The 19,118-nt window shown below is 38.1% G+C and overlaps 1 protein-coding gene across 1 annotated transcript; it reads left to right on the forward strand.

Moving 5' to 3' along the window:
• Positions 1-387: 387 nt before the first annotated feature.
• LOC139941737 (uncharacterized) lies at positions 388-18,791 on the forward strand. Its single transcript, XM_071938354.1, has 3 exons — positions 388-1,231; positions 7,086-7,405; positions 18,194-18,791. The coding sequence occupies exons 1-3, from the start codon at positions 823-825 to the stop codon at positions 18,680-18,682; spliced, it is 1,218 nt and encodes a 405-aa protein (XP_071794455.1). The 5' UTR covers positions 388-822; the 3' UTR covers positions 18,683-18,791.
• Positions 18,792-19,118: the final 327 nt, after the last annotated feature.

Here is a 19,118-nt window from a genome sequence, read left to right on the forward strand (position 1 = left end):
ACTCTAATTTACTTAGCGACAGATGAGTGTTGATTTTGTTATAAGGCGTACACAGAAAAAATAACCATTATCTGTTTGCTTGGTCTGTCATAAACCATCCTGTTTGAAGTTTTACTTGTCGATTCTACAACAAAAAGCATAATGAATCCATGGACCGGGCGGGCTCACGGCTCGACTAATAAGTGGGACCATCTCTCCATCTGATCTAATTGGCCTCTAATTGGCTGTCAATCATCACTAGTCCACAGTTAAGCTCCGCCCCTGTTTTGAATAATGCAGAGAGCATTGCCCGACGACAATTCTTCATGTTTTGTGTTGTAGGGACTGATGAAACCATTGGTGCATCTCCCCCATCAGCATTTAGCTGTGTACATGTAGTGACTTATACTGCTTAGCTGAAGGCCTGGTCTGGCATACTCAAAAAGCGGATCAACTCCTTCTTCCGTACACGAGGAGGAACATTTACCGTCTTGTCAAGCACTTGATAGGACTTGACCAGGGATCTTAAGCAGTTTTTGATTAAGCGACCAGTTGTACAAAGCATTTAATCAAGTTATGATCGAAATTTGCTGAATTTACTCGATTGTATTTTTGCCATCTGCCTTTTCCTCACCTGGTAAATCCAGCTAGAGAAGAACTTGACTATTGAAATGACATATCCTATTGCAATGACTGTCATACAATGCGTAATAAAGATGAACAGTTGTTGAGTTAAGGTTATTCAAGTGTGCTCACAACTGCAAAAGAGAAAGGTACTTTGGCGCATAAAAGGCCCATATACCTACAATTCGTAAGAAAACATTGACTGTTGGTTACACATAGATGCTTTCTGGGTTAGCTTTGTGTGTTTCCGAATCAGCTGGATATATGGAGCATGTTACTTTAGCACCACAATTGAGAGACTTGATGGAGCAGCAGATGCATCGTAACCCACACCCCATGGATGACTTCCACTTCCCAGCTTTGCATCAGCAACCTCTTCAACTTCTCATCAACTCTCCGTCTCGTCAGAGACCCAACCACTCTATTGATGCTATCCTCGGGATACAGCGAGGAGGGACATCCGAGGAGAAACAGACCCCAAACCCAATGGTTAACATGAACCGACACCACCGTCTCAGCTCCACATCCCCTACCGTCTCACCGTGCATGTCGCCCCCGGAGAATCACCTCGAGAGTACCGGTCAAGAAAGTGATTTCTCCGAAGAAGGCTGCAAACCGCATACAGAGGGTTAGTATACAATAACTAAAGTCTCGTTCATGAACTCAGAAAGCACAATTTTCCATACAAATCAAACAATATTTATATCAATGAGATAATCTGTACAATTTTCTCTTTGAATTACATTAGGCCTATTGTGGGTTTTCTTTTGACATCAGCTGATTGTCTCTTATGATTCTATTATTGTTTTTTTAAGTAGAAATCTGGAGTTACAAAAATGCGATAGTGTTAATATTTTGTTAAATTCTTTTAAAGTTGCACCCAATACATCATCAGAAAACGATCTAAATTTTACCAATTACAAATGATTACAATAAGGCCGTGGTTTCTTTTTTATTAAAATAAATGTAAGAGGGTTGCTCAAACTCATCAATGAATAGATTTCCACATTGCGCGAGTTAAGGAGGAGAGAGCGCTTAAATACAAATACTTATTCGAATCCAGCGTAATGATAATATTATACATAGTATTTTATCGTTAAATTAGTGGGGAAAAAAACTAAAGACTGAGGGCAAATAAAAACAACAAAATGCTTATCTGGATGGAATATGCCGGAAATGAGTTTATAATTAGAAACGAATTAAATAGTTGAACTCCAATATGATCACAATTATCCAAACTGAATCACAAATGTAATGTGGCAATACCTGTCGAATAACAATATATATAGTTGTAAGTTATGTGTGTTTGATGAGACAAGACAGGTCAAGCTACCTGTTAGTACGACGTTACATGCAGTATTAATAATGATGTATAGCTGTTCTCTTACATCGAGACGACCAGTTTCCAGCATGTGTAAGAATACAAATCGCTATTTGTATCATTCGTTGTTGCTATTACTTTAAAGAAACTAGCGTTTGATCTGAGTTTCTTAAAGTTCTGATTGTAAAAGCATGAATCAAGAGCACGTACAAAAACAACAACAGCAGCAGCAGCAACAACAACAACACATCATTTTTAGAAGTCACCGACCACCTTCTATGTCCGTAATATGGTTAATTTCGTGACGTATTTCTGAAAACAATTTTTAAATTATGTTTCATCAACCATTACCATCCATAAACTAAGGTACTTGCTTGCCATACCATGCAAAAACTAGGTAATAATGTTAGTTTTTGAGTTAATTAATTAAACGTACTTCATTTTATGAGACCATAATTCCATTTTACTTTGAAGAATCTTTTACCATGATTGTGTTTAAATGTGTTGACCTCAACTTCTACTTTTTGTCGGTCCAATACTTTCACCGCATGTCTATTAAATCCATTGGACACTTTCGGTAAACAGTATTGTCCAAAGGCCCACACTTCGTGTATCATAACTTATATAAAAAATAACAAACCTGTGAAAATTTAGGCTCAATCGGTCATCGGAGTCGGGAGAAAATAACGGGAAAACCCACCCTTGTTTTCCGCACGTTTCGCCGTGTCATGGCATGTGTTTACTATAAGTCCGTAATTCTCGTTGTCGAGAATTGATAATTGTTTCAATGTTTTCTCAAAAAGTAAAGCATTTCATGGAATAATATTTTAAGAGAAGTCTTTTACCATGAATACCTTCTTTAAACCCTGTAAGTTATTTGTAAATCTGTGAACCCTTTTTTTCTGTTCCGAAAGTGTATAATGGCTTTAAGGAGTCGTAAGATTTGTCTGGTGCTGCGTATCGACTTGTTCTAATTTGTTAAATTGTTCATGTTGTGTTTATGTAATTCTTTTTATAGCAGTTTAACCATTTCTTTGATACTGATTTAGGTTTATGAAGAATTTTGTTTGAAGTAAAAGAACACAGAAGGCTGTCAAACTGATTTAAGCGAAAGTCCGCTGTGTGAGAGAAAAGGTTTATTTCACAGTATTGATCAATCAGTAAAACGAAACAAAAATCCAAGACCGCATCTTCGTAGAAGTGGCTTGCACGTAATGAGAAATATTGGAAATTAACCTCCGAATTTAGCACAACTGACAGATCATAACAATAGGAATTATGGATAATAAGCTCTGTATCACACCGAGGGCTTCTCAAATCGCTCATTAGTTTTGTCTTCAAGGTATGCAGAGCTGCGGTTAACAATACTTTCAGACCCTTTTATTGCCATAAAACCATGTTACGGTTTGCTGTGGCGCAACCTGCGGCCAACCATTAGACACTGCACCGGGGCAAACCCCTTCTCTTAACGAAATGTGTACTGGGTTCGTTTACGTGCATCACACAACACACATATTGACATCAATTTCGTATTGTTTCGAATCGTTCAAGTTGCTATAATTGCAAGGACGGACAAAACATCTACGTTAAAGGGAAGATACACGTTTGGTAATTACTAAAAACAAATATTAACTTAAAAACTGACTTGGTAACGAGCATCGAAGTAGCATAGATTTCGAGACAAGGTAATTTCTCGCTATTTATGATTAAAAGACTTCTAGCCAGAAGTATTTTATTCCTATCTGAAAGCACACAAATTCGTCCAACAAGGTTTGTTTTTCTTTCATCGTTTTCTTGCAACTTCGGTTACACATTTAGCTCAAACTTTCACAGGCTTGTTATTTATGTTTATGTTGGGATACACCAAGTTAGAAGACTGGTCTTTGACAATTACCAAACGTGTACCTTCCCTTTAAACATGAAAGGTATTCAACAGTAACATGAAAGGATGTATAGCGATTTGATTTTCTTTGGAAAGGCTGTTTTGTAATTAAACAATATCGGAACTTAATTGCACAAAACAAATTTCTGATTGTTTTTTCAAATTATCAGTAATTGTGGCATCTTGTTGACATCTCGATCACGTATTCTAGAAATGACATTTTTATAAATGAAACCATTTGATGACCAAACATGGTTTTTATGTAATAGACATCCTATAGACATCCTATGTTTGCAAATTGTTGTTGTCAACTTGTTTCAAGAAATACTTTGGCGAACCGGTTTCTTCGAAAAAAAAAAAAAAACTTTGAATGGGTTGTAGAAACCACTCTCCGCAATGTGCTACCAATTTGATTGAAGACTAAAACTTGATTGCACATTTTCTCAAGATGGCTAGCTGCTCGATACTAAATTAGGCTAATTGATGAATATTCATTCCTTGTTTATGAGTGTTAGGAGCCCTATCCATTATCTTATATTCTTCCTTAATAATTGCACTCTTGTTGTTGGTAGACTTTGTTTAGTTTTGATCGCAAAAACTGACGTATGTTGATTTTTACTTCAGGTTGGTCTGTCCATGATCTGTCTGTGCGTACAGCCATGGCATAACTCAGTAGTTTTTTAACGCATACACACACAATGCAAAGTAAGGCCTGAATGCAGTGGTGCGACTCACATCCGAGCCGGGGACAAAGCGAGTGCTCGAGCTGCCCGCCCCCGTGATTAGCGTCGAAAGAACCCACTCCGTGGTTCACAACAACGCGCTGAAAGGTTTTGACGGGTCGTCATTGAAGTGGTATTTGTTATCGTACCTGCCCGTCATGAGGTGCGATTTTGTGTTTTCCAAGTTTATTCTACGTGCTGCTCAACCTCCTTTTGTACTTGTTATCTGGATTTACTGCCCCTTACTGTTCATCGTATCTCGCACCCTGTCACCACCACCCATCAACGACAAACCAGTCGATGAAAGTGACAATGAACTATTGAAAGTTTTATACGTATTATTTTAATTTTACATAAGCGTTTACGGCGATTGCACCAAAAAATAACGGGAAAACCCATGGCACCCTTGTTTCCGCACGTTTCGCCGTGTCATAACATGTGTTTAAAATAAATCCGTAATTCTCGATATCGAGAATTGATAATTGTTTTAATGTTTTCTCAAAAAGTAAAGCATTTAATGGAATAATATTTTAAGAGAAGTCTTTTACCATTACCTTCTGTAAACCCTGTAAGTTATTTGAACTTTTATTTTGTTTCTGTTCCGAAAGTGTCCAATGGCTTTAAAGAAGCAAAAACTGCGGTTTCATAGCAAATACTTGGTCTCTGGTTTTGATTGAATCTTAAAAGCGACGGTAGTCAAAAAGATGAACATCCGCAAAGACATGGGATGCCGATTGTATCTTTTGAATAGTTATCGCTAGTTTTCATCATTCTTTTTAAAGGACATTGTAAGGAGATCAGTGAGCATTGGTGTGGATCTATGCGGATGATATCATGCTTTCAAAAGGAAGCTAGATTTCCTGCTATTCAAAAAGTATTCTAAAGTTGTACGGTTGTACAGGTCGAAATCTTATCGCAATTCTTTTTTAAACAGCTGATAATGAATTCATGCCTTTCATCAGACATCCATGGCAAAATACATCAAGGAAACCCGTTCTTAAGTTATTTTGATGGTGTCGGTAGGCTTATTAAAAAAATCAAACTAAAAGCTTGCTTGGGCTGTTCCGTGGGAAAGGTAAAATTAGGTTGCGATTTCGATATTAGCAGCAATCGAAATATGTAACTATTTGTTTCTATAAGCCACGTTAACCAACAAAATTAAACAACAGTGTCAGAATGAAAACAGAAAGAAAGGCAACTCTATGACTTTAAGGGCACTGGTCACGTTTGATAATAACTAAAAATAAAGATTAGCATAAAAATTACATGGTAACGAGCAAAGGACTCCCTCTGGGGTGACGTAGCTTTTTGAGAAAGAGGTAATGTCTCACTGAAATGTTTGAGTCTCAAAAAAGACTTCAGGCCGGAAGCCTTTTTCATGCATCTGAAAGCATCCACACAATTTGTAACAAGGGAGTTTTTTCTTTCTTTATTTTATTGCAACTTCAAAAAGCAACTGTGCCAAAAAATAAAAAGAGTTCTTATTTATACGTAATGTTGAGATACACCAAGTGCTTTGATAATACCAAACGTGTCTACTGCCTTTTTGAAGGTGTTCAAATGTTTTGCTCTCAACTGCGACAGCATACATGCAGTGTTTCTCAGCATTGTAAAACGATGGTAAAAACTAAGTTTCTTCACTGAAAGGAATAAACTGTATAGAAACACAAATGATGTACTTTGTCTCGAGCACACATATCATACACCGAATGTTCAACAGCGCATTGACTTCTTCAATACCACTCAATGTATGATCTCAAGTGTTTCAAGTACCCCTATAAAGTACACGACCCTCTTAAGATTGACTCTTAAGAACAACGGCATTATCGCAAAACGAGAATATAAGCGATAAAGACAATAAAATGGCATTGTCTTTTTGCTAGTGATGTCTGAAGATATTAGTATTCGCATCAACGTAATAATCAAGAGCTTTCAGAGGTTTAATCTATGATTGTTTGATTTTTAGCTCTTTGTTAGGTATAATAGAAAAATAGATGAAATACCTATTGTCATGTCCATGATTTAGATGTTTTTAGCTCTACGGATTTGAGCTCTTTGAACATTACGTCTAATCTTATTGATTTGAGCTCTTTAAAGAATACGTCTGATTTGATTGACTTGAGTTTTTGTAGATTACGTCTGATTTGTTTGATTTTTAACTCCTTGTAGATTTTTGTTGTTTCAATCTATGTGTCAAGCCAAATCGACCCTCGAACATAAATACCAAATATTTACTCAAATGATTTTGCACAAAAAGCTGCTAACAGCCGTTACAGAAGTACATGTGCCATTCTGAGACGAATTGTTGCAATTTTGTTTATATTTTACGCTCAAACAAGTGTACTACTGTGGTTTCAACCAATTCCACACTTCTGCTTAATGTCGTTCGTCATAAAATCTTTAATTGCATATTGTCAATTCCTAGCCCCAATTGTAATTGTATTTTATATGGAGCTGGCCAACTCATGTAAGCATGATAAGGATGAATACATCTTTTTACTTGAATTGAATTGAATTGAATGAATACACTATTTATTTGATCAACATCTTAACACAGGCATTGCGAGTTCAGTCAGGCCAACCGAAGTCCCCCAATCATCGATACCGGGCGACTCACACCTCGATGTCGGTATGAGAAGCCGAGGATCACCGGTGGGAGACGACGATGTGATCCTAGCTGAAGGTGGGCCTGACTCACCGAGCAGCGGTGGGGAGGAAGGAGGGGATAGCAAGAAGAAACATCGCCGTAACCGAACAACGTTTACTACCTATCAGCTCCATGAGTTAGAGAGGGCGTTTGAGAAGTCTCATTACCCAGACGTGTACAGCCGTGAGGAACTAGCACTCAAAGTAAACCTACCAGAGGTCAGAGTTCAGGTGAGTGTTCAATCATACCCTGGGGGTACAGCGAGTGTTTTTTGTACTGTAACACTGCCAGCTCCTGTCTTGAGACGAGACTACGTTATTAGTAACGCCGTTAAAGGCAGTGGACACTATTGGTAATTACTAAAAATAATTATCTTCATAAAACCTTTCTTAATTACGAGTAATGGGAAGAGGTTGATGGTATAAAACATTGTGAGAAACAGCTCCCTATGAAGTGAAGCAGTTTTCGCGAAAGAAGTAATTTTAGACGAACTTGATTTCGAGACGTCAAGTTTAGAATTTGAGGTCTCGAAATCAAGCATCAGAAAGCACATACCTTTGTGTGACAAGGGTGTTTTTTCTTTCATTATTATCTCGCAAACTCGACGACTGATTGAGCTCAAATTTTCACAGGTTTGTTATTTTACGCATATGTTGAGATACATCAAGTGAGAAGACTGGTCTTTGAAAATTACCAATAGTGTCCAGTGTCTTTAAGCACCCCCCCCCCCCATTGGAGGATCATTTCAAAAAGCTTTTCAACGTAGGCTCCTACTCAAGACAGGAATTGGCAGTTTGCAGAACAAAACCTCTCGGATATGTGACCCGGCGGCAATGTTTCCCCTGCTGTTTAGAATGGCCATCCTCAAAAATGTTCCTGATTTTCTTTTCAAGAACTCCTTTTTTGAATAGACTTATAGAAGAACAAAAATCCCCATTGAAAAGGCACTACAGCAGTGGCAATAATTTCCGAGTGTAAAAACACAAATTGCGATCCGGCCCTTTAGTGCAGTGGAGTAGGGTAATTTGATTGTTTAGTTTGAAGGAGGCGTAATGAGAAAATAGGGGGGAGAGATGTTTTCAACAAACTTATCGATGGAGTTGATTTTCAGATGGTGGTTGGGGGGGATATCTATTCAATTTTCTAATAAACCAGTGACATGGCCCTTAGACTCTTGGGATGATGGGGTAATAAACATGTGAAAACCAGTTTGGCAAATTGTTTAACCTAGTAAAACTTTACAATGGACTTGAAGACAGTGTAATAGTTGTTAGGAAGCTAAGGGATTTTGCCATTTAGCCCCATCATGTAGAGATCTAGCGAGGATCAGAGGCAAGCAATTTTTGAGGTTTTGGGTGTGATAACAAGCGTCTCAATAGCTTATTGACCGATTCGAGTGCTACGGTTAAAACAACGACTCCCCATCATGTGATCCCCGGAGCGTTCTATTTTCCCGGGACGCAGCCGAGGGAACGTGGAACGGTCCGGGATCACTGAGGGAGTCGGAGTTTTTACCGCAGCACGAGTAAAAGTAGTAAATGTTTGTTTGATAACACCCCTACAGACTATTCATCAACCTCGTACACGTAACGTTCGTACGCGCATTTCAGATACACAGATGCACAACTGATTGGGTTCGAGGTGGTTAAAAAAGACGTCTAGGTACTGCACGCCGTGTGATAGTCGTCGGACTATCACACGGCAAACGATGCACTATCACACGGCAAACGATGCTCTAGCACACGGCCGCCGGTTCTAGTAAAACTATGACATATCATGTGGCGCGCTGAAAAGGCAAATGAAAAGGCAAAATATTTTCGAGGGGGTTATAACAACTGACATTAAATGCTAAATTAAATTAAATGGTAAGAAAGTCTCTCAGTCTTGAAGTCCAATCAGTGTTTGGCAACACCGGTTCCATTTTTTTTAAATTATGCTTAGGATTCTACAATCTTTGGTAGAAGAAAACAAATATCTTTGACAGTGAAGCCCTACGCCAGTGAACAAAATAAAAACCATTCCCGGGAGCGTATTAACAGAAGTATAAGACGAGTCTGTATCTGTATAGTACTGCAACAAACTACTCAAGGATTTTATACGTTGCAGGTGTCGTGTGGCAAATGGACAAGATAGTGCAGAGCTCCTCTTATGAAAGTGGTCATTTGGATCTTATCTAGCCTAATTAACCAATCATAGTAATAACGTTCGAATCTTCGATTTAATTAATTAGTAATGGGGGGGGGGAGGTTACATAATATTAATGATGCTCAGTTGATTGAGTCCGTCTCTGTATGGTGACCCGCTCTGCAAAAAAGGGTATTAAGGGACGATATGCTAATTACATTTACAGAGGCGTTTAATGTTGAGATCCTGAAAATATTTTCAAAACATTATTTTGTCTTTCTTGGTTGATTGGCTTCTATTGCATAAATTTTTGCATCTTTTATTCACAGAAATATCATTGTTTATTTTTGGTGTTGAAAAAAACAAAGGTTTTGTATAAATTTTAGGTAACTTCCCTTAAATTTTGCTAGGTTTAAGGAGCTGTATCTCTGAAGGCACTTTCATTAAATTGTAAAATATGAATAAGCAAATATCAGTATATCTCCAGAACGCACAATGCCACAGGGTTCAAACCTACACCAAAATAAAGCTTATAATAACACCAATTTAGCTGTGTATTAACTCAATTTACTTATTTTGTCCCTTAATACCCATTTTTGTAGAGCCGGTCGTTTCTGTGTTGCATACACTGACGATGAATTCGGGTTTGACACCACTCGTATGGGTTACGTGAGCATTACTGATGCAAATACAAATCTGACTTTATTTGTTTTGCCCAATATCATAAAAAAGGCTACATACAGTTATTCCACATAAAAAGGTTAATTCCGCATAAAGTAACTTCAAAGTTGTCCAAAATTCCACGTGACGACAGTGTGTTCAACTGGTGGATTCGCAGAATTAAAATGTTGATCTGAAATGTCACGTTGTGACGTTTGTTAAAGAAACGTATTTTTCATGTTGCAGTTGGGAAAAAAGCGTTTTTTTTATAACATACCATTCAGCAATACCGTTCTCAGCTCTGTTTTAAAGTCCAGGAGCCAAACCACAAAATTTAGGTAATGCGTGACATTGAGTACAACTAAGATTTTTTTTGCAGAAGTACGTTCTTCAAGGTGTCTAGTATGCAATTCCAATGCATGCCCAGCTTGCAGGGTTGAGCATCTTTTGTTATTGCAAAAAATCATATGTCAAAAAAAAAAAAAAAAAAATCCCATATGTTTGTGTACAAACGCTCATCATTGTGTTTTATATAACAGAATCTTCACATGTTTTCTCGACAAGGAAAACTTTCAGGTGTGTACTAACCAGATATTACACGTAGATATTAATTCAGACACGTGGTTAATAATATTATTTATTTACTTTGACCTCACTTTGGCGATATTACGTACTCAATAGGTTACTTTGTTTCTGATCTGACCTTTGGCATGGTGCAACATTTCGCAACATTTCTATAAATTTATAACAAACGCTCATCAGAATGGCATCTGACCATGCCATCCCCATCTCATCGGCGAGGAACAGTCACAGTTGAATGGTAATTTTGACTAGAGTTGGTGGCATTTGGTTGAGACTAAATTTGTTTATTGAGATAGTTGCATCACTGTAAAGTTAAGTATGACACCACAAACCTTTGTTTTAGGTACACACACCTCAAAAACTGCAAGTAATCGCTTGATAAATTGGCATGTATCTGGTTTTACTGAGAAGCAGGAAGACTGGTATATTATGAAGGTCAATTGTAACATGATTTTGTCCTCTTTTAGACATTTTTATTTTAAGGGTAACCACCCATGTTGGACTGTTTTTTTATAGTTTACTCATATTAGTTTTATACCAAAACTCCATATCGTGCAGTAATTGTTGTTGGCACTTCAAGGTATTGATATCAGCAAAGATCCCAGTGCCATAAACTGAATGACCATTCAACCACTCGGGGGAAAAACACAAACTACTTTTGTTTTCAGGGAGTGAAAAATGAGGACACTCTCGGTCAATAAACCGTAAAATTTGATTTTTTTCTAAACCTCATTTTGTTGATGTTGTACATATAGTATTTTACAGGTGTGCCTTACCGTGTGTTTGAACCGTCCCTGACCTGTGTTAAAAAGACCCGTGGATTCCCAATTGGAACGCTCAAAATCCATCGTTGAAATTGAGAATAACGTTTTTCACCCGAGGCGATATACGCAAAAGATTTATACATACAAGTCAATCTAGTGCTTGGTAAAAAAAATACATTCGGATCGAAGGCAGAAATTGAGAAGAAGGAGCCAGAAACATCCCTAGTGCTTCTGTGTTTTAATTAGCAAGAATTAGTTTCCCTGAAGTGCATTCTTAACATAACAAAACACCGTTGTGCACCAAAGTAATTGGGACTAGTCCAAGTCGTATACACAGCCAATCACAACGGGTGTATTGCCGTGGAGTCCAAATCATTTTCTTGAATGCAATAGGGGGAGACTACGTGAGAAATACCCTTTGCCTGGAGAAGTCGATACACTAACTTGAAAAGAATAGACGAATTGGGCTGCGCCGCGAAGCGATTCCCACTTCTAATTAAGGGATATGGCGAGGATGGTTTTTTTTCTTGCCGTTGGCATTGGGTTGGTGCTCTCAATGTAATGGCGTGTCACATGGCAAGCCCGCGACGGACCCCCGCGGGTACATCACATCGTATAGGGTCTGTACCACAATCAGCAAGTCGTCCCCGGTCATCTCTAGAAGATGACAAGGAATTGTTGCTTCCATCTTGTTGGTTTGTAAGAGCTTGGATTCAACTGGGGGCAAGGAGTGAAACTTCCAACCGAGCCACACTGGTATACTCTGGGGTGGAAACTATATATCGCCTTGGCCAGGCACAGTGATCAGTTTAATTTACGGTAATTGATGAGACATTTTCTCGTACAGTGACGATGTTTTTTATCTCCGTGGGCTAGTTTTACAGAAGAGCGAAATCGCTTGTACGTTGCCCTCTTATGGCTTGAGTAGTGACACCCATTCTCTAGTATCTTATGTTTGCTTAGCACACAGGATTTATATAAATTATACTGATTATAAATATCCCATGGGCATAAGCACTAAATATTATAGTTAGATTTGTTTAAAGGGTTTGGGTACATTTTGTACGATACAAAACGCAATGTCCACAGATGTACATTAAACTTACACGCTTGAAAGATCGTGATGGTAGAAGGCTTCCCTTAAAATATTACTTACTGGAAACGAGTAGAACAATGCCACGAATATAATTTTTGCCTCGGGGGACGACAATTATTATTTTATAGTTTTTCTACTCGTTTCTCAAAATGAGACGACAATTATTTTAGCATGTACAACCTGTACTGGAAACGACTCTCCTGAAAACATCGCTCTGTGATTTTCACCTTTTTTCAAATACTTACCGACTATAATGCTGAAACTACTACAGGTAAATTGTTACGTATTTCGTCATTCACAGTGAGTAGGGTCACAAATGGTATCAAAACCCTTTGATGTATTGTGTTACTAAAATGCACAGTATCAGTGAAACATGGTTATATTTTGAGTCGAGATAAATTCAAGAATCTTTCAATAGATACCATAATGTTAAATAATGGTTTCTCTGTTGATTTAATATGCTAATAAATAGCAGTTATAAAATTAGTGTCTAATTGTCGATGATTTTAGTTTACAACGAGATTTTTCAGCTATTGAGCGAATCTAAAGACAACATGATATAACAAACGCCCTATAAACCCTCCATGTGTATGATTTCTTTGTTTTTGTAAGTTTGCCTCTTCTTCTTCTTGAACGAAAAAGAAAAAACATTGTATAAGCACCAGGCTATTTATTTTTAAATATTTTGTTGAAGCCTGAATTATATTACAACGTTAAGATACCATTGGGCCAGCGATCTTCCAACGATTATATTTTCGTCTGCAACAAAGACACCGCGAATTACTGCGGCCCATTGAGATACCACTGAATCACTGATATAGTCCGGTGTTCGATGCTCACTTAAAACGCGACCAACAGACCTGATAAAAATTGGGCAAATATGATCTGCATGGTGAGTTGGTTGGACACCAACCAGAACTTATATCAATAAAAATACTAGGCATATAACAGTACTTATAAAGCGTCAAATTGACAACCTTACCCTTCATATAAAACATCATGTAGTACCTTTTGTTTAAGTGAATATTCTTTTTGGTTTATTTTGAGCAGAGGTCATCCAGGGAAGGCAAAAGTGGAAAACACCTGTTATACAAAACATGTGCCCTCCCCAAACCCTCTTAAGCTATTATACATATTTCAAAATAGATTAAATGAAAAACAAAAACCCGAAGTTGCCAAAAATGATGCTGAAGCAAACAACTATACACGTTGTTTCCGGGGAAAATGTGCTTCATACTTCCCTAATAACCATCACTCTGTCCTTTCCTGTAATCATGCTCATATGTCTTCATTCCGTCAACATCATTTGCTCCACTAACTGATTTCTTTTGTTATTCCAAATGAGACATAATCCTTTTTTTACAAAAGAATCTTGACCGATTTCTTGAAACTATACACATTTTAATTACAAGTAAGACCAATTATATTGGTTACCTCGGAGAGGATGATTATAAATAGACACAAGCTTCCCGTATGAGCAGAACAACATTGTTGACGTTGAAGGTTTTATACATGTTTATTACACGACAAGGTAACTTACATGCAACCAGTCAGGCAATCTCCAAGAAGACATGTCATCCTCATTTCAGTTTTTCATCATTTTTTTTCCTGAGTGAGTTAAGGCCGTTTCACACTGCATGCACAATGAACACTTCAGCAGCAGGAGACATGCTTCTAACTGGCAACAATCGCTCAAGACAATATTAAGCAAACTGAAAACGTAAATGGGTTTTTCTCGTGCAGATTGTTTGAAACTAGCTGCCTATATATAAATTGCCATGTGTAACATGGCCTTCGTAAAGGCAAAGGCACACGTGTGAGAAGATTACACACTAAAAATAAAATTCTTTCCGAAGATAGAATACTACAAATAGTACGGAAGAGGGGTCAGTAAGGATAGGCACGTGTGTGACGGGGAATTAGGGAAATATATTAGATAATGTCCTAAAGCAAAAGCAGTGAGCAACCCTGATTTCGATAATAAAACTTTTGTCGAATTTACCATTCAGGCTTGATATAGTATTTATGATCTACTACAATTCAAACAATTATCGCTGTAACGCGAAAAATTAATCTACTCAGTAGCCTTCGTCAATGTAGAGTCATCAGAAAAGCTTATCTGCCGGTTATTTTACCTAGCGGGTGACTAGAAATTTTGCTCTAGTTAATATATGTCATTAAGTCGGCGTAAGATGATGCAGTCTGAAGAAGTAAAAGCTACAATTGCAACAGCAACAGCGACAGCTACAAAGGAAATGACAACACTGTCATCATCATCATTTTCAGCAGCAGCAGCATCAACAACACGTACAACAAAACACCACAACCAAAAACAACAATAACAACAATGACGACGGCGACAATGACGCAAAAACACCAACAATATTAAACCATAGAGTAAACAGCAGCAACAACATCAACAACAACAACAAAACAACAAGAACAAAAACAACAACAATAACAGCAATAAGAACAACAAAAACACCACCGACAACACCAAAAACCACACCAACAACAACAATTACAACACCACCAACAACAGCACCAACACCAACAAAAAGAGCGTCAGAAGCAACATCATCAACAATAACTACACCACCACCACCACCAACAACAACAACAACAAAACAAACGACAACAGCAGGTTAGTTACTAAAATCTTCCATCGCCAATATTTATAGTAACGGTGTTTGAGTAGTTTAAAGGCAGTGAACACTATTGGTAGTTACTCAAAATAATTATTAGCATAAAACCTTACTTGGTAATGAGTAATGGGGAGAGGTTGATGGTATAAAACATTGTGAGAAACGGCTCCCTCTGAAGTGACATAGTTTTCGAGAAAGAAATAATTTTCCACGAATTTGATTTCGAGACCTCAGATTTAGAATTGGAGGTCTCGAAATCAACCATCTAACGCACACAACTTCGTGTGACAATTGTGTTTTTTCTTTTATTATTATCTCGAAACTTCGACGCCCAATTTAGCTCAAATTTTCACAGGTTTGTTATTTTATGCACCAAGTGAGAAGACTGGTCTTTGACAATTACCAATAGTGTCCAGTGTCTTTAACCATGGAGGAAGAACATAGTTGAATCGGCAGATGCTTAAATATATTTATGCTGTCTGATTTCATTAATCATGTTTCACTCCCATTCAAAAGATGGATTTAGACTTCTCTATGCTACTTACTATGACTTTCTATTGTCACATCGTGTGGCTAGGATTTGAATCAGAGAAATGTATCTTCGTTGGGTGAACTCCTCATCCCCCCCCCCACCCTCCCCCACGAACTAATGTTTGTCGATCTGGTAAATGAAAAACTTCTCCTTAGTTTATTAGCAACTTTCCATTGATTTTGTACAGTAAAGCGAAGTGAGAATGTCAGTGTTCCCTCAATACACTCAGATTCCTTTCAAATCACACATTAAACCAATCGTTCAATAGTTTATTGCTATCGGTTGTAAGTCAAGTTAATTCCTCTTTCTGGAATGAATGCTCATCAATGACGTATTATTTCACATTATCTAAAAGACCCCTCCCATGAAATATATAAATTGCACATAGCGCCTGCGCACTAACATTTTGGTTGGCAAAATGAGGGAACATCGCGCTGTTTTGTACAAGGCTAATGGGTGCGTGGCGCAGACGCGATTGCGCGTGTGCACAACTCTATGCGTACAGGGTCTGTACGCATGCGTGAATGTGATTAGCATATTTCACGGGAAGGGTCCATTTCTGCCATTCATGATGTATTGTGGGTAATGTCCCTCCGTGCTCACGTGTCTTGGCTTGATTGTGCCAATGAGCGTTTGGCTCAATATTCACGCCAACAGTAAAATGTTGACCTATACCTGTTTGCTGTGATTACAGTTATACAAATGTTACCCAATCATAAGTGAACAGACTATTTTCTCAGCCTTGTGATTGTTGCACTGCAATCATGCCACTACGAAATATTCCATTTGCGTTTCCAGGTCAGATACTAAGCACATGTTCAGAAAAATCAATTTCGTTTAATTGGACACAAGCAAGTCAGCGGTTTTGCAAAGTTACATATCTTTTAAGGAACAGGATCGTCTCTTATGTATTTTGTTGTTGAATAGTAGGAGTAAGAACACATGCATTACATATGAAATTATTTAAGCATTTTCGAAATGAAGTACCTGTATAGGTTCAATAAAACCATTAATTTATATCTTGGTGACATAAGAAAATTAAGTCGGAATGAATGGACTTTATCGTCACTGGCGCCAGGTAGACGCAGATCTACTCAGGCAAGTTAATAATTATTTGGGGATCATAGCTTTTGACTCAGCTTTAACCAAAGACAGTTTATCCTTTTAAAGTTTCTAATAACGCTTTGATGCAATTATGAATAATTAATATTATCGAATGGAAGCCTCACATAATATAATCAAATCTTTCACGGCGATAAAAAAAATTGTAAAAGAATATTCGTCCTTTGTATTTGTCCCGAAGCCAACAATAACGCAAAACCAACAGTTACTCAAAGCCAACAGTTACTCAAAGCCAACAGTTACTCAAAGCCAACAGTTACTCAAAGCCAACAATTACTCAAAGCCTACGGTTACTCAAAGCCAGCAGTAACTCAAAGCCTACGGTTACTCAAAGCCAGCAGTTATTCAAAGCCAACAGTTACTCAAAGCCTACGGTTACTCAAAGCTAGCAGTTACTCAAAGCCTACGGTTACTCAAAGCCAGCAGTTACTCAAAGCCAACAATTACTCAAAGCCAACAGTTACTCAAAGCCAACAATTACTCAAAGCCAACAGTTACTCAAAGCCAACAATTACTCAAAGCCAACAGTTACTAAAAACCAACATTTACTCAAAGCAAACAGTTATTCAAAATCAAAAGTTACTCAAAGCCAACAGTTACTCTAAGCCAACAGTTACTCAAAGCCAACAGTTACTCAAAGCCAACAGTTACTCGAAGCCAACGGTTACTCAAAGTCAACAGTTACTCTAAGCCAACAGTTACTCAAAACCACCAGTTACTCAAAGCAAACAGTTATTCAAAATCAACAGTTGCTCAAAGTCAACAGTAACTCAAAGCCAATAGTTACTCAAAACCAACAGTTACTCAAAGCCAAGGGTTACTCAAAACCACCAGTTACTCAAAGCAAACAGTAACTCAAAATCAACAGTTGCTCAAAGTCAACAGTAACTCAAATCCAATAGTTACTCAAAACCAACAGTTACTCAAAGCCAAGGGTTACTCAAAGCCAACAGTTACTCAAAGCAAACAGTTACTCAAAGCCAACATTACCCTAGAGCAAACAGTTACTCGAAGCTACACAGTTAGACTACCGGTATATTAATTCTCAATGTTTGTTGATATAACAATGATGAACACCCTGAATTCGTTACGGCAAACTTAAGTTTGATAAATAGTTCCATCGACGATACAGTCATTGATCAAGAACATGGACCAATTGAGTTTGATTTATGTTCAATGCTTTTTCCAGAGTTTTACACAATTATAACCAACCATTTTTGTTTGTTAATGTTTTGTTACGACCAGATTTGTTATCATTTTGAAATGTTGGTTTTACGGTGAACAGTTGTTTGTAATACAGAAAAGAAATGAAATAAATTATAATTTATTGTCTTCGGTAAAGATTCGTTTCAATTTGTTCCATTGCTAATTAGATAAGCATTGCGGTCATAGAAATTAACTTTCCCTTGAGACTTTATTTCTAAACTGAACAACTTGACAACCACGTCAGATTGTTTTCGTTAATGTTTTTAATTTTTTCTCCTTTTCTCCAGGTTTGGTTTCAGAACAGGAGAGCAAAATGGCGACGCCAGGAAAAGATGGAATCCAGCGCCATGAAGATGCAAGAACAGGCAATTTCTTCTCTCCATCGGAACAGCAGCGGGCTGAACGGCACGAAGCTACCCATCGATCCTTGGCTCACACCACCCATGTCCAACGCATCCGCCACGCTACACTCTCTCCCCGGACTTCTGGCAGCCCATGGACAATTACCTCCACCGGGATCAGTCGGTGGAGCTCGTGGGGCCCTCTGCGGCTTGGGACCCATCACATTCCCGTTGTTACCGCCGACCTCGTCTAGCTTCTCCTTATTAAGTCCCCCGGGTAGCCTCGTGCGCCATGGAGGTGCTGTGGGACTCTTGGAGACAGGCAATATAAGAAACTCAAGCATAGCAGCGCTAAGGCTGAAAGCTCAAGAGCACCTTGATACCGTAGTCCGGGTGCCTGTCTACAATGACCGATTGTCACCGGGTACTGATTGATTCCAAGCCCCGTGCTAATCCCACCGATCTCCCACCGATCTACTGCAAAACAGTTAATGTATCCTCGTTGATGTCAAACTATTAGGTTGTATTTTTGGTGCATGCATTGTGGGGGGGGGGGGGGGGGTACGCAAAAGATTCACTTATAATCGTAGTTTCTACACTGTAAGTCTCGGACGCTTTTACATCTACAAGAGTTTCTCCAACTTCCATATCGTTTTCTTGTTTAAGTATGTTTTTTCCAGATATTTGTTTTGTCTGTAACACCAAAGTAAAAAGTATGGAACTTCATGTAGTGCAATGATAAACTATTGCTTTTGAAACTTAGTTCATCCACCAAGCCACAACACCTCAGTCTGAGAACAAAGGTATCATTTACGGCATAAACTTAATAAATAAATACAAATATGATAATAACGTCGGCCTTGACAATATT

Source organism: Asterias amurensis, chromosome 9 (assembly GCF_032118995.1).
Source record: "Asterias amurensis chromosome 9, ASM3211899v1".
NCBI classification, from domain to species: Eukaryota; Metazoa; Echinodermata; class Asteroidea; order Forcipulatida; family Asteriidae; genus Asterias; species Asterias amurensis.